Source organism: Cydia amplana, chromosome 19 (assembly GCF_948474715.1).
Source record: "Cydia amplana chromosome 19, ilCydAmpl1.1, whole genome shotgun sequence".
In the NCBI taxonomy this organism is placed as follows: Eukaryota; Metazoa; Arthropoda; class Insecta; order Lepidoptera; family Tortricidae; genus Cydia; species Cydia amplana.
The window spans coordinates 8,471,444-8,491,632 of NC_086087.1; the positions used below are offsets into that span (position 1 = coordinate 8,471,444).

A 20,189-nucleotide genomic window follows, 5' to 3' on the forward strand; every position below is an offset into this window, starting at 1 on the left:
TATCCACTTAACGAACAGGTAAACGTGTCGCATATTATACTAAATTGAACCTTACTACTTTGATATAAAATTCAAGATGGTAATATTATATTCGTTCATGCCTTATAAAAGCTTAAAATTAGGCAAAAAAAACGTATACATTTGTTTTTGCCGAAAATTGCTCAACTCCGTATAAAATCAGATACTATAGTTCGTTTTTTTAGCATTAGAAGGAACTTGAAAGAAGGAAAGCGATCTTGCCATGTCTTTTAATTGAAAAACGCTTTTTAAAAACCAGTAACTATTACTTATGAAAGCAGAAGAATATAAATGATCGTATTAGATTCATAATTGTTACATATTTGCCGTAACTTATTTTTAAAATGTGTTTTTCTATTAAAAGACACATCAAGATTGTTTACCTTATTTCTAATGCTAAAAAAACGAACTATAGGAAGTCTATATTGACGACATTCAAGTTGGTTCTAAAAGACTATCTCGATGCGTCCGTCCAGGTCTTGCAGCACGGCGTTCTGGTGCCGCAGGAACTGCTGCAGCATCACGTAGTCTAACTGCAGGTTTTCCAGGTTCTCGCGGTTTTCTGACAGCATCTGAAATTTTGGTATAAAAGCGTTAACCTTTTGAACGCTTTATGTGTTTATTTATTTGTGTTTTGGTGCCGTGTCTCGGAGGTTCCGGGGCAAACTGCCGAATCCGACAATAGCAGACGATTCAAGGGAGCCACGCCGTTCTGTCGCCAAAATAGTGTTTAGTTTTTAGGTTTATTCGCTAGGTGCACGACTGGTGCTGCCCTCATTTTGGCAGACTTTCTACGTTAAATCTTATGGAGTAAAATTAGTTCAAGCGGCTGCCGCTAGTACTAATGGCGGCCATTCCATAAGATTGCCTGTGTTTGTGACGATCAGCGCCACTTCCCCCTCCACCGACTTCGCACCTTGCCAATAAAATTGTATGTATGTTAGTCTATCTATAAGGTAAATGGTACGTGGTGGTGGCAGTAAATGGAAATTGTGGTAGGTAGGTGTTGCCTGAATTAAATTAAAAAATAAACAAAAACGTCATTGACACGCCTAGGTCCCGGGCGCAAACGTTTCGACAGCGTCCGTTATAACACCTACAGTTGTCCTTGGCGCTGTGGGCACGACTAGTGACGACGACTTTAGGTGTTCTTGGCGTTCAAAAGGTTAACTTTTTTTTGATGGTGTGTGTTAGCCTGTTACATATCGTCTCCCCGGGCCCGGGCTCAGCGGTGCTGCGCCGCTACGTGGGTTGTTCGCCTCAGGGATGTTGCGAATATCCGCAACCGCGGAAACTCCGCATTATTTTCAACATCCGCATCCGCATAATATCGATGCGGAGTCTAATGCGGATGCGGATGTGGAACAGGTCGGTACAGGAACATCTTACCGTCGGCGTAAGTGCTAGACTGTTAGGTAATGTAGTCATTAGCCAAAAAACCTATTAGAAATGAGCAGTCAAGCGTGAGTGGGACTTAATGTACGGAACCCTTGGAACACGAGTCCGACTCGCACTTGGCCGGTTTTTTGAAATAAACTTTACTAAAATGTAATATTTAGTGTTTTTTATGTCCATGGATCTTGACATCCGCCTTCATCACGAGCCTTTAAAAATCCGCATCCGCGGATGTCATAAAATCGGCATCCGCAACATCCCTGGGTCGCCTTACCGTGTAGCCGCCGCCGCCGTCGCCGATGTAGTTCTGTGTGACCACACGGTAGGTGGCGCTGGGGTCGAGCGGCGTGTACCGCGGCACGGAGCACTCGATGCAGCGCACCGAGGCGGCCAGTACGCGCGAGTTAATAGGTTGCGATGCGTTGTATACGACGCGCAGGCCTGCAAACGGTAGAACAGTTGCGTCAGGGCTTTGATGTGGTTTTTACGGCGCTAGACGTCAGAGATATTAACCTTTTCCACGCCGTGTCAAACACAAAAGCTGTCACTCAGACGCCACATCATTGAAGTGTCAAAACTGCAGTTGAACTTTATGTATATGCACGTATAAGGTCGATGTTGCTCTGTGGTCTGTGACCGATTAATCGGTCTTTGGCGTTGAACCTACGGTGCAGATATATAACGACATAGTTATAATATGAAACATCAGCATTTGTTTGTCCGGCTGTGCGGCTATTCTCCTCTACAGGTCGCATTTCTCAACAGAGTTTCAACAATTTTTTCCATCAAATTTTAGGAAATTCTCAAAATGCCGAAGCCATAGGTATTCGCGAAGTCAACAACAAAAACTCTGACCTCAGATCATGAGCCCAGCTTTGAACATATGAGGTACTTTTCTAATTCAATTAGTTTCACTTAGATGAACGAGAAATCGTCAGGTGACAAGCAAAAGTCACTAAAGTCTATTTTTTTATTCGGTAGACTAAAATGACATTTCATAGTATGAAATGACACATGATGTTCATACTATGAAATGTCATTTTAGTCTACCGAATAAAAAAATAGACTAAGTACCTCCACAAGTTCATAGTCATAGTGAACCATATTAGTACAAAAAAGAAGGTTGATTTTTGTTTAAATATTTTATAGTAATTAGTGACTTGCTTGTGACTTGCACCTGACGAAATATAATAGGTATTATATTCTAACATTTAACTTGTAATTAGGGTTCCGTAGCCAAATGGCAAAAAACGGAACCCTTATAGATTCGTCATGTCTGTCTGTCTGTCCGTCTGTCCGTCTGTCTGTCCGTCCGTATGTCACAGCCACTTTTCTCCGAAACTATAAGAACTATACTGTTGAAACTTGGTAAGTAGATGTATTCTGTGAACCGCATTAAGATTTTCACACAAAAATAGAAAAAAAACAATAAATCTTTGGGGTTCCCCATACTTCGAACTGAAACTCAAAATTTTTTTTTTTTTATCAAACCCATACGTGTGGGGTATATAGACGTGTGGGGGATAGGTCTTCAAAAATGATATTGAGGTTTCTAATATCATTTTTTTCTAAACTGAATAGTTTGCGCGAGAGACACTTCCAAAGTGGTAAAATGTGTCCCCCCCCCCTGTAACTTCTAAAATAAGAGAATGATAAAACTAAAAAAAATATATGATGTACATTACCATGTAAACTTCCACCGAAAATTGGTTTGAACGAGATCTAGTAAGTAGTTTTTTTTTATACGTCATAAATCGCCTAAATACGGAACCCTTCATGGGCGAGTCCGACTCGCACTTGGCCGCTTTTTTTTTATGATTCACCTCCGATTTGCAGCATGCGCCCGCTATAGAAGTCCCCGGGCGCCATGTACACGCCCACGGAGAACTCCAGCGCTTCCAGCAGGTGCTCGCCCTTCAGGTCGTACACCTGCACGTAGTTCTCGAACGGCATCGCCATCAGGAGACCCTCGGTCGTCACCTCTATGTAAACGATAAACAATAGGCTACATGACTAATTTTTTTTTATGGTATCAATCGATCGGGTTTGTTTTTAGGATCAAATGTCTATATGGGTCCCATTGCATTAAAGTAACACAAAAGTCAGAAATTGTAGTTAAACTCCGACAGTCGCACTTGACTCGCGAAACGCCCTATACAAAACGGCCAAGGGCCGTGAAGTCATCGCCCATCTTGTAGTATGGACAAAACAAGAAAATTGCGTTTTTGTCGGTGAAATATTGCGTTTATGTATATAGTTGCTATACAATATTTTATTGCATGAAATGTAAGGAATCGAATGGTACCCTTACTTTTATCGTTTTTGGAAGTTAAAAAAAACTTAAATTTTGAAACTTTCAGGTCCTGTATTTTTGTAATTTTTCAATATTTTATTTTAATATCCACATTATTGTGATAAATTGCTCGTTTGCTATCTATTTTACTAGATTTTGTTATAAAATTCAACATGTGTCATCATCCCTATTTTAATAACTTTTGAAACTGATATTAAAATAATAATAAAAAAAAAAATTTATATTTTATTCAGTAAACCAAACAGTTTTACAGTGTTCTAGTTATTATATTGAGACAATTAATTTCTTTTCAATCTACTTAGTTTCCGTAATCACTTTTCAAAATGACGAGCTATTTCTGAGCGGCGTGCGACGCATTCGCTAGATCTAAGTAGAGGATCCATCATTCCTTCCACTTCCTTTCTTCTTCCCTTCGCGTCCTTCGCGCATTGAGAACTGGCGGTCTAGCATGAGTTGCGTTCTCGCACGCGACTCCAATACATCTGGCGCGACTTCAAGTATGGTGTCGCGCGCGAGAACGCAACTCATGCTAGACCGCCTGATAGTTCGCCGCCATCTTGGTGGAGATCACATGAATCCAACATGAATCACGTCGTTATTTCTATAGTTTGTCAAAGGACTGTCTCATTTCAAACATAGACAGAGAGAATCATACTATCTTTGTTTTACACTAGCACCCAAAAGAAAAGGATGAGTATAGTTTTCCTGGCTCTTACTGACTGACAAATTGGTTTGACCAACTATACTTTGTTGAGTATAGAGGGTACCACTTACCGCCGCGATCGATGGCCGTGCGCAGGCCGCCGGCGTTGATCAAGCAGACGTGCGCTTCGTTCCACGACCCGTCCTTAGCGCGCTCCATCAGCTGTTATAAATTAATACAAATTATAATAGGCTTAATAATAATTATTATTATTTGGAGCCTGTAGTGTCCCACTGCTGGGCAAAGGCCTCCCCCCAGTTTCTCCATCTAATCTCTGTCTAGTGCTATGTCTGGCCACTCCTTTAAAAATATAAGGCAAAAAACCGGCCAAGCGCGAGTCGGAGTCGCGTTCCAAGGGTACATTAAGTCCGTCTCACGCTTGACTGCACATTTCTAATAGGTTTTCCTGTCATCTATAGGTAAAGAACTATTTTGTATATTTTTTCAAAATGTTAGACCCAGTAGTTTCGGAGATAAAGGGGGAGGGGGGGAAGGTAATTTTTTGGCTATTTTCTTAAATAGTTCTATAGTTACTAGGTGTGCAACTTGTGCAAGCACCATTACTCTCACCTGCTGCAGGAAGCCGTCACAAGCCCAGCTGCCGATGTTGCACTCCCGCGAGTAGCAGGAGCGGCTGAGGGGGGTCAGCACGCGACCCAGCACCTCCTTACCCACGGTGTCCACTTGCGCGCGCCATGGCTCTAGCTCCGCCAACATTTGAGGGTCTGCAATCATTCCACCGAGTTATTATTACGTCACATCATGATCACAGGCCTTTTTTTTTTTTTTTTTTACGTTGGGAAAATGCTTTTATGCATCCCGTCTCGAGGGGAGCAAGACGGGTATGACGGACTAAAGGGCGAGACCTACTACCGTCTAAAAACCCAACGAGTGCCAACTCCGCCTATAACGGAGCGACGCGGGATCGCGGTGTGCATTCAACTGCGACGATCATGATCACAGGCCTGCCAGTCTATTACAGACTATACAAACAGTGTCAGGCAGAGTGACAACGTTTTTCATGGCTGTAGAAGCCAATACGGGACCGGCAACTATGACCGTAAGTCAGGTAGGTGTCGAGCTGATGACGCTTGGCTCGCTTACTTGCGAGTGTTTTAAAATCGGTGCAGCCGTTTTGTGGCTACAATTTTTTTTTAATTTTGCAGCGGCCATGTTGGAAAAGGTCCGCCATCTTGAATTCTAGTGGATGAAATTTGTGTTTCCTCGGATGAAATCATTCAGATCGGTCCCTTGTATCACTGGGCAAAGCGACCAAGCGTCATCGTGGATTTTACGATCGTCGAACCCCAGTTTGTGCCACGCTCTTTGCAGATTAATTAATAATTACACACATGTAAAAAAGTACGCATCAGAGAAACATTCTAAGTTTCAAAATTCACTTCTTTAAGCGAAGTTTGTCTCGTACCTTGCACGATAGAGGACCCCAGGAAAATAGGCACTCCCTCCCAACCCTGGATTATACCGGCATCATCGATAAACAGCTTGATGTTACCCAGGTACCGTGTGTAGCACGACGCTTGGACTACCAGGATCTACGGGAAAAAAATGTCTGGTGAAGACCGCATTCGCGTGTCAAATTAGGCTCTATATTTTGTTGTGTGCATGCCCATGGATGTGGAAACTTAACCTTTTCGACGCCGTGTCAAACACAAAATCTGTCACGCTGACGCCACGTCACCGAAGTGTCAAAACTGAAATTGAACTTTATGCATATGCACGTAGGTCTATGTTGCTCTGTGGTCTGTGACCGATTAATCGGTCTTTGACGTTGAACCTACGGTGCGGATATATCGGTCATTGGCGTCCAAAAGGTTAAAGCAGACTGTTTACAACCATGAGCACACTTAATACTTACCTACTTTTTTATTTTCACGCCACTTACTTTCCCGCACTCATACGGGAATGGTGATACCATAGACTAGGAATCCTCTAGACGGAGTTTAGAGCAATTATTTCGTGAAACCGATGCTGCCAAAAATTATTTTTGGCAGCATCGTATTATACTGTGGTGCGGGGGACGAGGTGAGCAAGTCCCGTGCCGTGATTGGTCCGTTCAAAAACACGGACGTCACACAAAGACACTTTGACTCGAAGATGGAGTAAAACTACCGTATATTTGTGGCAGAGAGGGTAGCGCTACTACCTATGCTCAGTCTAGAGGATGTCTTGTCTATGGGTGCAGATACCTAGTATCTGTGATCGCATGCCTATGCGGAAAGAGAATATTATTATTTCTTACCCGATGTCCATCACTCCTCACCACCGGTGTGGGGTAGTCCCCGCCAACCGAGTCCCCGTTTGGGGAGTCCCCGCTGTAAAGCAACGTGTGCGAGTGCGCGCCCACTATGATGTCCACCGAGGACGAAATCTCCGCCGCCATTCGCCTGCAAATAACCATATTCCAATATTCTACCTCGGATTGGCGACATGTCTGTTGCATAGTCTTACAAACAGAAGTATTTTTATTTTATTTATTTATTTTAGAGTCTGTGCGGAAAGGGAAGAGTGGTGAAACTCTTCTCTTTCCGCACAGACTCTACCTACTAGCGACCCGCCCCGGCTTCGCACGGGTTAACAAATTATACATAAACCTTCCTCTTGAATCACTCTATCTATAAAAAGCGGCCAAGTGCGAGTCGGACTCGCCCATGAAGGGTTCCGCAGCAGCAAGTAACATAATATAAAAGTTCTTGTAATTCGTTGTAACTTTGATCGATGTTTTAATAATACATAGTTTTTTTATTTTATTAAGTTATTGATAAGTAAACATTATAATCAGGTACCTAAATGATGGGATTTAAATCTAACTATATGCGAGCCCATATAGGCTTGTGATAGCTAAACAAGCTAATATATATTCCAGTTTGACAAGAAATATTTCCAAAAATATTATCAATTTGTGTGCCTCCTCGCGTAGTTGGACGAGGTGGTAATAACGTCCTGTATCCAGCGTTCTGCATGAATGACAGTATACAATTGTCTTTTAAAAAATCTTCGTTGAAGTCTCCAAAAAGTAATGTTGGCATATTGTTGTTGCAAAAAACATTTTTGTTTATGAACTCCATGAAAGTTTTGTTTATACATCTGGGCGATTTGTATAATGCAAATATTCTATGATTATTATATTCAAATGAAACTGCTTCAACGTGACCAAAAGAACTGGATTGCTGGAAGTAATTTCTGGGAGACGTGACGTGTTTTAAGTCTTGTTTGACCCACGCTGAGATTCCGAAACCAGGATTAGAGGCCGCTGTCTTAGGCCCATTGGTTCTAACGATTTCTACGAAATCTGGTAGAGAGAATGTATCCTCAGTGCAACTCCAAGTTTCTGATGTAAAATATATGTCTGATGCTAATATTTGTGGGTCACTGGCTATATCCGGTATGTGTTTTTTCAAAGACTGTACATTATGGTACATAATCTGTGTGAAATTATGGCGCTCTCTAAGAAATTTAAAAATTGGTACTATTGGTTTCTCACGTAACTTTGCCATTTCTTTTACAATAGCATCTTTACTAGTTGGATGGCGGGGTGCTTTGAATGATTCAGTCACTATAAATAGACCTTGCGCTGTAGTTGCACGAGAACAAGCGACGTATATCATAGACCTTTGAATCGTAGGTTTTAAATGGACAACAACTCGTTCTAATGTTGTACCCTGACTTTTGTGAATGGTGATGGCTTCTGCTGGAACTAATGGGTATTGACTTCTGCGAACTTGTAAATGTGATGATTTATATCTTTTTATTGTGTATGTGACCGGTTCTAAAGGAGTCCAATATCTATTTAATCTATTTCTATATCGACTTAGTGAACTAGCAGCGTTATTTCTTTTAATTTTACCAATAATAGCTTCATCGAAGTTCAACCAAATCCGCAACGGCCGTTTTTCACCAGATTTTTTGTTAATAGCAAAATCAATAGCTGTTAATACTCCAGTAGAACCGTTAGTTAGACCATCAGCAGTGTCTATGTTAATTGTCAACATATATTTTGCCCCTACCTTCAATATTAAACTTTTAGGAAGTCCATATGTTTGTTGAGTTGACAACCTAGAAACAGTTTCTAAGGCTTTCTCCTTCATAGTGACATTTGGTTCTCCTGAGACAGAATCGATTGCTAATGACAAAGCACCTTCACTATCCATAGTCGACAGAACTCTACTGTTATGGTCGTCTACTTCTCGGTTGCTAGCGTACAAATTGACAGCGCCTCGAGCATCATCTGGTAACGTAGAATGTCTAAAACAACGACTTCTAAACAGTTCTATGTCGTCACTCGTCATGGTTCCACTTGCTAAATTATTTAAAGCCGTAGCAAAGGCAACATCGTCCCTCTGTCGCATTATTTGGTTTAACTCAGTAAGTAGAAATAGATCCCAAATAGGTGTCCCCGAAATTTCGGCAAGAGGATTTCGTGAATTAGGTTGGAACACCCAATTATCACCAACTGGTGGTAATTGTCTTAAGTCACCTACAACTATAACTGATATTCCAGCAAATAAAACAGAAGTATGAAAAATTTGCTGCAACCGGCGGTTTATTTGGTGAAAAGTTCTAGACCCAAGCATTGAAATTTCGTCAGTAATGATTAATCGCAATTTTGATAATTTTGTTGCAAGTGTATTGGCAACACTTGGTGAAAGTTCTGGTAAAATACTTCCTGCTTGTGAAATTGGTAAACCTAATGCACTGTGAACAGTTTGGCCACCTATGCCAAAAGCAGCTTTTCCAGTAAAAGCTGTAAGTAATATCTTTAAGTCATCTGGGTTAGAACCAGGTTCTCTATTAAAACTAAGCGTCAATGTTTGAAACAAAGCTCTTATTAAAACACTTTTGCCGACTCCAGCTCCACCGCTCACAAACAGATAAATAGGAGAAGACGAATTAGATATTTTGTCAGTAACGTGAAACAATATGTCTCTTTGGTCAGAATTAAGTTTTCTGGTTAAAGTTAATACCTCATCTTCAGTTAATTGTGCAGGTAAAGCTATATATTTGCAACTGTCACCACATAACTGTGGTCCTGGATTACCACCTGGTATCATGTCTTCAGCGACGTCTCCTACCTGGGTCTCAAATTCAAAGTCATTAAAAGGATTTTCATTAAGTCCCCTTCCGATAACGTCTTCTTCACTTTCTTCAATAAGCTCTGTACTTCTTATAGCTAACAATAAAGTTTCGAATTGCTCTGGTCCTCCTAATTTATTAAATTGTTCGCTCTCAAATTTTATTTTTTCCTTCATTTCTATAAATTTGTCCTTTATGTTTAGGTCTGGATTAGTTAATTCTTCTTCTTCGTTTCGCCATGGAATATACAGCATAAGCTGCTCTCGATAAAAATTATCTGGATCGTCTAAAAAACTGAAACGTCTGAAACGAATTATCCTTGGTCTTGCTTTTCGTCGTATAAATCCTAGATTGTCTTGTAATGGCCACCAGTTACCAATCATTTCATCTGATGGGTTTTGAGAACAGTTACTATCTGGACTATTATTTGGTTGTGTTACTGATATACGTGGACGACGTTTCGAATAAACAAAATAGGCTGCAAAATAAGCTAAACTAATGTCTTCTAAAGCAACAGGTCGCTTAGCATAATAATCGATGAAACTATTTTGGAAAATATCAGATGAATCTTCATCCATGTTTCTAATTTCTTGCATACTCTTTAAAATATGTACTCTTTCTTGGGGCAAACTAGTGTTCAAATATATTTCTGCTTCACTAGCTCGTGACAATGGAAGACCTGATATACAATATATCGCCTCCTGCGCAGAAATTTCACTGGCGTTCAGGAATACATTTGAAATACTACGTAGAGACTCCTTTACACTGCTCTTTCCTTTCTTAGCCTCTTCTACAGCATCTCGAAGCAAACGTGACATTCCTTTATCAGCTTTATTTATATAATCTACAATATACACTGCGCAAGCAAATGGATCTAAGATGTACTGAACATCCATGTTTGCCTGATGTAACTCTAAGATTTTCTTGGAAAATGAATTAATGTAAACATCTTTTGGAGATCGCTTCAAAAATACTTTCGGCCTTTTCAAAGTACTTCTAATAGCTAAAATGTAATCATCATATGTAACATTACAAACGTCTAAAAACTCTTCAAATGTTTTTATTTCTTCTGGCAAACTTTGTAGGATTGATTGTATATTCTTAGCTAAATCTTTGACTCTTTTATAACAAGCGTCATCTTTTGGGAGTTCCACTAATACTATGGTACAATCCATAGGAAAAAATGGAATATCGAAGCGACATGGTCTATCAAGTTTAGGTCTACATGTGTGGGTGTGTTTGTGTGTCTGAAGGCGAAGAAGGTCATCTGTAATCTCGTTACTATCACAGGATACAATTTCATCTACAAATTTAACTACATTTTGAACAGTATCCGAATTTCCTGGTACAAAAATCGGTGCTTCTTCAAGCCATAACATTATGTGAGCATGGGGCGAACCTCTGTGCTGAAATTCAATTCTATAATAAAAATGGCTAATTCTGTATTTACCAAAAGGACCTTCAGGACAAGACCAGGTTTTGCGAATTTCTCTTAGTTTGGTTTCAAAATATGAAGCACATATAAACGGATCAGACTGAATTAAGCGCGCCTTCGTTTCATATGTGAGTCTTTCAGCATCGGATTCAGTTATTTTTTCACCATCGATAATTTCTTTCAGTATTATCAGAAGTTCAGTCCACTGGGCCTCCGCAGCAGACAGAGTCACAAAGAACGAAGGCACTCCGAATTGCCTTATCATTCCCAAGACTTTCTTTTTCTCTGCCTCCCAATGAGATGGAGAATTTCTTACACCCCGAAGAACACGATATCCGTCGTCATGTTGTACTAAATTATCTATATAATTAGCATCCAAAACATTACACGCCAGAACAGGTGCCCCTTTGACGGTTTTTTTTCGTAGGCAGGTGGATATGCTATTCTTTATTGTAATCATCTGTTGTTTTTTTAGAGCAGTAAACAGGTAGTCTGGTCGTATAGCTCGACGGTCACATCTAGATATTTCCGATTTTATTACTTCTGCATGACTCAACTTAATTTTAAAGTCACGCTTAATCCCACAATGAACTTTAATAAACGCCAATTCTTCTAAATTTTCATCAAATAGTAACGATTTAGGGACGTGACCTTCGCCAGGAGCCATTACTATTACGTCTTGATTGTCATCTAATAGAGTCTCGGTACCTCCTGGATTAACTGTTTCTTCCTCCTCTCCTGCTTCTGCAACACCTCCATCACACGTACACTCTATATTATCGTCAACTTCTTCAACATCCCAAGATTCATTTAAATTGATTGCATTTTCCTTAAACAAGTCACAATTCACCAAGTACTGTGCGGCTCTACGAACGTATTCAGGTCGAATTTGTTCTTTGCGCCCATGCCTATAGCATAATTTTCGTCGTAATTCCACAGTAATTACATTATCATCATTTGTTGATCGAGGTAGTGCGCTAACGATATTGTTGATTTGTACGGGCACGTTTATAACGTTTCCTACAAGTCCGTGTTGAAAACCTAAGCCTTGACCTTTTCGAACAATTTTTAAAAACACATGACGAGGGCTTACCAGCCTCTCTTCCATCGGCGTTAGTTGTTTTAGTACCTCAGGAATATCTGGAAAAACTAAGCCATTCACAATAGCTAATCGTGGAACATTGCCTTGAGTGATATATTTTGCACAGGTACTACAAAATTCTCCAAATATTTCACTGGCTAAGTTTGGTAACTTGAATGTGTTTGTAGCAAATTCTTCGCCAAACTTATTAGTAATGCCTTGTTTTGACAGTTTTCTTATCGAATTTATATGCCACAATCTTCCACAACAACTACAGGGATGAGTAAAACCTTCTTTGATGTTTTTATAATATTTTGTAGCAGTATTTTCCCAGGATGCCTTATTATTTGATCGAATTTCCTGCCGTGCTAAGGTATCACGTGCTTGTTCAATTTGTCTGTATTCTTCATTTTCTCGAACACTTCGCCGAGCCTGAGTGTCGCGTTCTTGCTCCACCTGCCTGTATTCAGGGTCGAGTCGTGCGACTTGGTGAGCCTCAGTGTCGCGTTCTTGCTCCACCTGCCTGTATTCAGGGTCGAGTCGTGCGACTTGGTGAGCCTCAGTGTCGCGTTCTTGCTCCACCTGCCTGTATTCAGGGTCTAGTCGTGCGACTTGGTGAGCCTCAGTGTTGCGTTCTTGCTCCACCTGCCTGTATTCAGGGTCGAGTCGTGCGACTTGGTGAGCCTCAGTGTCGCGTTCTTGCTCCACCTGCCTGTATTCAGGGTCTAGTCGTGCGACTTGGTGAGCCTCAGTGTTGCGTTCTTGCTCCACCTGCCTGTATTCAGGGTCGAGTCGTGCGACATGGTGAGCCTCAGTGTTGCGTTCTTGCTCCACCTGCCTGTATTCAGGGTCGAGTCGTGCGACTTGGTGAGCCTCAGTGTTGCGTTCTTGCTCCACCTGCCTGTATTCAGGGTCGAGTCGTGCGACTTGGTGAGCCTCAGTGTCGCGTTCTTGCTCCACCTGCCTGTATTCAGGGTCGAGTCGTGCGACATGGTGAGCCTCAGTGTTGCGTTCTTGCTCCACCTGCCTGTATTCAGGGTCGAGTCGTGCGACTTGGTGAGCCTCAGTGTCGCGCTCTCGTTCAGCTTGCCAGTATTCAGAGTCGAGTCGTGCGACTTGGTGAGCCTCAGTGTCGCGCTCTCGTTCAGCTTGTCTATATTCAGGATTTAATCGAGCAACTTTATGAGCTTGAGTATTGCGCTCTTGTTCAACTAGCCTGTACTCAGGATTTAATCGTTTGCTTCGTCGAATAGAATTATTATTTTCCTTTTCCGTTAGCTTCTTCCGTTTATTACTCCTTATAGAATTGATAGCCATTTTATTTCTCTGTTTTTCTCTTTCGGCGACCTCATTATTAGATCTTGAAATCCTTTTCCTGTTCGCATTTTTTTCTTTAATCTCTTGTAGATCCAGTTTAACTATTTTACTTCTTTCCTCTGCAACATCATTTTCATTATTTTTACATATTGCTACAGCATTTTTTTTCGTACTTCGCTGTCTTTGTTTCTTCTCATTTTTCTTATTATTTTGCGTTTCTAATTTGAAAGCTGTGTTATCAAAAAGATTTAGGGGCGGACGTCCAGGAACAGATCTAACTGTAGATGGAAAAGGCAAAAAATCGTTGCTCAAAATCATACAGCGCAAATGAGCCCTCATCATTTCTGGTACATAATTGTGTAGAGAGGGATTCATTTTAAGCGCTAAAGAAGTGGCAAAAGCTATTGCATAAAGCCCGCAATCTATTGCATTGGGTTGACGTTGCACGCTAGGAAATTGAATATTAAATTCTGCTAGGTATGGAAACAATGCATTAATATATGTTTTTTGAGTTGGCTTTAAACAATTATAATAACTATCGTATACGCGTAGTATACCATTGATATAATAAATACAAGACCAGTGTCCTATTGAACCCACATCGCCATCATAAATAATTTGGAGATGAGACTCATTTGGCGGCACAGGCTCAATGAGTTCCGGGAATCCGAACAGACCCACTTCCCGCGGACGGAAAGATGTATGACGAGACAATTTTTCATGAAATGTTCGCACGACATCATCTTCCAGAACGTTATTTGGGTTTAATACATAGGAGAAAGTATCATTATCCAAGGAATTCATACTTAAAATAACACTTAAGTTTTTTCTAATACGAGTAGGTATTATGGAAGTAGGTATTAGGTATATTATGTATTTAGATGTGAGGAAATGAACAGAAAATCTCAAAACTTTTATTAGGTTGACGTTTTATAGTAAGTATTTACCTATTTCTAGGCAGTAAATGAGTTTAAAAGAATAATTTCGATGTAAGTAATTGAAATTAATTTTATCCAACGAAAACAGTACCTATCAAATCGTAAACGTACAATATTTAGCATTCGCAAATGTATCGAAAAATTAGCTCCGCGCGCACGAGTTTCAACGACGTCTGCCCTCACGTGTCTGCCCGCTCGGGTAAGCGCAGTCGGGAACCTGCCCCCCGCGCGCTCCGCACCCGCTACCGATCAAGCCACGCCCCGCGCGAATTATAATTATTATTTACTTAGGCACCTATTACAGATTTATTATTAGAAAAGAATGGTTCACGGTTTATGCATAAGGTTTATGTTTATGAAATTAAATGTTTTTTTTGTTTTTATATTTGAGTTGATTGAATGAAAGGTAAATTGGGGTTTACGATTTATGACGTATTAAAAAAAAACTACTTACTAGATCTCGTTCAAACCAATTTTCGGTGGAAGTTTGCATGGTAATGTACATCATATAATTTTTTTAGTTTTATCATTCTCTTATTTTAGAAGTTACGGGGGGGGGGACACACATTTTACCACTTTGGAAGTGTCTCTCGCGCAAACTATTCAGTTTAGAAAAAAATGATATTAGAAACCTCAATATCATTTTTGAAGACCTATCCATAGATACCCCACACGTATGGGTTTGATGAAAAAAAAATTTTTGAGTTTCAGTTCAAAGTATGGGGAACCCCAAAAATGTATTGTTTTTTTTCTATTTTTGTGTGAAAATCTTAATGCGGTTCACAGAATACATCTACTTACCAAGTTTCAACAGTATAGTTCTTATAGTTTCGGAGAAAAGTGGCTGTGACATACGGACGGACAGACAGACGGACAGACGGACAGACAGACAGACAGACATGACGAATCTATAAGGGTTCCGTTTTTTGCCATTTGGCTACGGAACCCTAAAAACCGCATCAAAATCCGTTGCGTAGTTTTAAAGATCTGAGCATACATATGGACAGACAGACAGCGGGAAGCGACGTTTATACTATGTAGTGACTATATATACCACTTTCAGAGTAGGCCAATACGTGATACGTATTAAGTACATAAAGGAAGACAAATAATTAACTACAAATACTTAATGACTTAACTACAAATAATTAAAGACAAATAAAATTAATCTTTAGACGAGAGGCGTATGTACGCTTGTATATCAGAAGATCAGAACACTCGACTGCCAAACACCCCTATATATTATATATATAGCCTGACCAGTAGTATATGATAATTGTCAAGAGGGCGCTGTTATTCTCATGTATAGGGTGACAATTCAGTGTAGTATGAAAAAATTAGTTCCAGTGAAATTCCGCAACATGGCGCACCCTCAATAGATCCTGGTTCACCTATACACTGATAGTATACCCATTAATCATAAATGATTCATCATCTCATTTGCATCAACTTGTCTCTTCATTGAGGATTGTCTCTCTTCGTGTGCTTTTGGGCCAGATCTTGGAACCAGGGCTATAACCGCGCAAATCGAAGTTCGCAATAGAAATGCGCAAAACGCTTCACCAGGCGTGGCTCACTCCGCGATTTCGTCGCTTTGCTACAGGTAGCTAAAAGTACATCCGTTCCGGCCCCAATTTTGGGGGAAAGCCATAAGCCGCGCGTGGCGCTGTCGCCACCTAACGGCCATATCTGTGCTGATCGTAACAGACGCGTTTTGTTAGAGAGTTAGTCTTCTGTACTTAGTACTATTATTTATTCTGTGGCTTCACTGAGTTGAAAAGATTGATTCATATCTTTCGCTCGCGGCGATATGTATCACTCATTTCGTTCATTTCGCTCAGTGGATCTGTAAGCTATATAAATAAATTGTTCAAGAGTGAGTAGAGAGAGATGTCAATCAATCAGATGAAATAAGTGCGACCAAGATGGCGAATCACGCGATGGGAATCCGCCATGTTTTCCCGACACCCTCCGAATTCTTCCGAACCGCTCCAAAACCTATTCGCATCGTCTCACTAGCTCACTCGCTCGGCCGGCTCATTCGAATCATGTGGGAAAGAGCGAGCAAGGAACACTGAGATAGATGAGTTACCGAGCGAAATGAGCGAGTTGAATCTGCACTGAGTTGAAGAGTGAGTGAGGTCAGTCAAATGATACTGTTCATTTAAATCACTCACTCGTGAATGACACATGCCTAGTTCGCAAATTGCGGGCATTTTTCTCTTTCACTCTAATTACGCCTTCATTGGAGTAAAGGAGAAAGATCCCCGCAGTTTGCGAATTTCGGTTTTCGCGGTAGCCCCTCGGGCGTTGTTAAAACATTGTTTTGTGGCGTACCGATAAATCCCCCCCATTATCCAACCCACTTACAGATCGGGAGCGTAGCCACAGTGAGACAGCACTATGATGATGTCGACGCCCTGCTCCTCCAAAATGGCCGCCTCGCGGTTGATGGCTTCCACCTCGTCTTCCATTATTACGCCTCCGATTGGCGCTGAGAACTGAAATCATTTACTATGTTTGACTATGTACAAAAGAGTTATTTTTTAACGTCTAAGGTAAAATCGTGCCTTAATTTTGACAGCTAAAGTAGATAAAGCTGTAACAATTTTATCATCATTTTCCTCGCGTTGTCCCGGCATTTTGCCACGGCTCATGGGAGCCTGGGGTCCGCTTGGCAACTAATCCCAGTTATTGGCGTGGGCACTAGTTTTTACGAAAGCGACTGCCATCTGACCTTCCAACCCAGAGGGTAAACTAGGCCCATATTGGGATTAGTCCGGTTTCCTCACGATGTTTTCCTTCACCGAAAAGCGACTGGTAAATATCAAATGATATTTCGTACATAAGTTCCGAAAAACTCATTGGTACGAGCCGGGGTTCGAACCCGCGACCTCCGGATTGCAAGTCGCACGCTCTTACCGCTAGGCCACCAGCGCTTTTTTTTACGCCATACCTTTTATACCTAGGTATAACTAGAATCTGAAACGTTTGAACTTGACAACTAATATTTAGTTACTGCTTGTTGTAACTACGAAAACCTACAGCACCATCTACTTTGGCTTCAATTTTTTAATTTTACTTGTATTTTTTGTTGTCACTAAATGTTACAGAATAGATTTGCACTTTTGTTTTTTCCCGCATCGTTGGTTTTATCATATCGCGAGTACCTAAGCTCCGGGGAGCCGGGGACCGACAATTGGTCCTTCGAGCCGGATGTCCATAGCTTGTGCTATGGGTACTTGCGACGATATAAATAGGTATGTCCTTAAATAGATAACAATAAACAAGAATACATAAAGAACATTACTCAAATAGGGGTTTTGAAGGCCTCCAGAGTCGTGACCTTGCCACTATTACCGACTAGGCTTGGTGGCAACAGGCCCCGTAGACAACATGCCAATCGCTAACGCTAGGTATACTTAGCTAACGAAACACAACTGTTATACTGTCACACTAATATGGAAGAGAGAGAGACACAAAACGATTCAATGGCGACGCGCAAGCGATTGTCACGTTGGCTAAGCCGCCAGCTAGCTACCAACATAGACTAGGAATCCTCTAGATGGAGTTTAGAGCAATTATTTCATGAAACCGATGCTGCCAAAAATACTGGGATTGGTCCGTTCAAAGACACGGACGTCACACAAAGACACTTTGACTCGAAAATGGAGTAAAACTACCGTATATTTGTGGCAGAGGGGGTAGCGCTACTAATATGCTCAGTCTGGAGGATGTCTTGTCTGTGGGTACCAACCACTCTGAGCAGCACGCCAATGATGCCGATCCTGCGCCCCCGGCGCTCCAGCACGATGTGGTTGCGCAAGTAGGGCGTCAACTCCGGCTCGAAGGTCGTGTTCACGTTGGCGCCGAGCATCGGCGCGTTCAGGCGCTCCAAGTACGGAACCAGGCCCTCGGGCCCGTGGTCGAACTCGTGGTTGCCCAGCACCTGGCGAGGCAAACATTCAAAGATTTACAGAAAAAGGCGCTGTTATAAAGATATTTTTGTTCTGTACCTGATGAAGAGATTATTATACTAAACAATTTACCCCATAGAATGGGACCAAATACCTATAAAAATGTCAATTTACCGTTTCGGTGTGCATATAATTAACCTGATAACTTTCCGCGTTCTGTCCCTGGAAGATTATCGTAATAAGACGTGTGTATATACTTACGTTGTGATAAAAATATTTATCCTAATAGAATAGGTTTAAATCATATATCAATCAATCATCAGACCACATGTTTACCTAGGTACTTATATACCCCGATAATCAGGTTGTCAAATGAATTTGTTTGAGGTTTTTTGAGACTGATATGTGCTTGATGTTATTATTTTTTATTGAGCCCCTTTGCAAATAAAAATCTACTGAAGTAGTTCGTTGGAAGTAAGTATGATCATCAACATGACTGTCGTTTCATGATATGTTGGCGTTGCAGTGTTTTGGGAGTGCGGACTCGATATAATATCAATGTATGTTTAGCATGTACCTAGGCACTAACTCGTCCTAAATGTAACTACTTGTAATACCTACTAACAATTTTATGGACCTTTGCAGTCTGAAATGAAAATAAATGCAGATCGATTTAAAGGTAATAAGATACAAACGTGTGCGTCATGCGGCAGCAGATTCATGAAGTGCTGCGAGACGTTCCACCGCAGGAAGTTGTACCAGATGGTGCCCTGGAAAGTGTCGCCGCCGTTCAGCACCAGCGAGTCGGGCTCCGCCTCGCGCGCCTCGCGGATGGCGGTGTAAAGTCGCGCGTAGCCGCCGATGCAGGTGTCGGAGGGGCTGCATACTGTGCCCGAGGGACTGACTTCTTCGAAACTACAATTAACCACACCATTAGAACAGTCCCGAGGTGGAAACAGGTTGGTATAGAATAAGTCGGGGGTCGGCAAATTTTTGAAGAGAAGTAGAAATGGTGGGAGTAGCTAGACGTTTGTTCTATGCGAACTAGTTTTTTTTTTACTATAAAATCTCGTATAAAATGTAGCAATGTCCTGGCTATAAAGACGAATCCATGGATATAATAAACTTCATCGCCTAGTTGCTTTCATGAACGCTACGAAATGACGCACGGAATAAAGAATATATTTAAATAAGTACAAATCTTTTTATCTTTTTATCGTCTAAACCGGGAGATGCTGGCTGAGTCAATACGGAGACGTACCTCCAAGTTTTTATTTAGCTTAACGGCTTAACGTAAGAAAAAAATGACTTACTGTGCATGGAAATCGTTGAAGTGTATAATATTAAGTTCGTACAAGTCGTCCTGCGCCGCGACGGCGACGAGCAGACACACCCACACCACAAGCTTGGCCATCGCGACGTCAACACTCGGACGACGGGCCACGACTACCGGTAATCCTCAATACGCCGCGTATCGGAGATAAAACGATTAGTTTGGTGCTTTATTTTATTCAGATAAACTACTTAAATGCAAGATATTTTAATGCGATAAGAATTCTGAATCCCGGATCATCAGATCATTGCCGGAGAGTCGCACCTACAAGTTCCATAAAGAAAATACACAAGTTCTAGGGTTCTTCCTTTTTCTTCAAGAGCAGTCGTCCCAAAATAAGCAAATCAGCGTTTTGCGGAAGCTTCGCTACTAATATGTAGCGTTCATAGGATAATATTTCACTTTACAAAATATTTATTAAGTAGGCATTATTTATTGTGCAGAGTAGGTATAAGGGCTTATTGGAGCCACACGGTAGCCGGGAACTTGCAAAAATCGAATTTCTGAAATTGCGGGCATTTTTCTCTGTCACTCTAAGTACGCCTTCATAAGAGGAAAAGAGAAAAATCCTCGCAATTTGCGAATTTCGGTTTTGGCGGTAGCCCCTCTGATATCGGGCACGATGACTCTTAATTGCAAGCATCGTT

General features: G+C 41.2%; 1 protein-coding gene across 1 annotated transcript; it reads right to left on the reverse strand.

Annotated features, from left to right (window-relative positions):
- Positions 1–464: 464 nt before the first annotated feature.
- On the reverse strand, positions 465–19,726 carry LOC134656881 (apyrase-like). Its single transcript, XM_063512419.1, has 11 exons — positions 19,523–19,726; positions 18,905–19,124; positions 18,050–18,241; positions 16,663–16,793; positions 6,691–6,835; positions 5,857–5,983; positions 5,001–5,155; positions 4,502–4,592; positions 3,237–3,395; positions 1,688–1,854; positions 465–590 (listed from the first exon to the last, which is right to left on the reverse strand). Exons 1-11 carry the CDS (start codon positions 19,621–19,623, stop codon positions 465–467), a joined length of 1,614 nt encoding a protein of 537 aa, XP_063368489.1. The 5' UTR covers positions 19,624–19,726.
- Between the last annotated feature and the right edge of the window lie 463 nt (positions 19,727–20,189).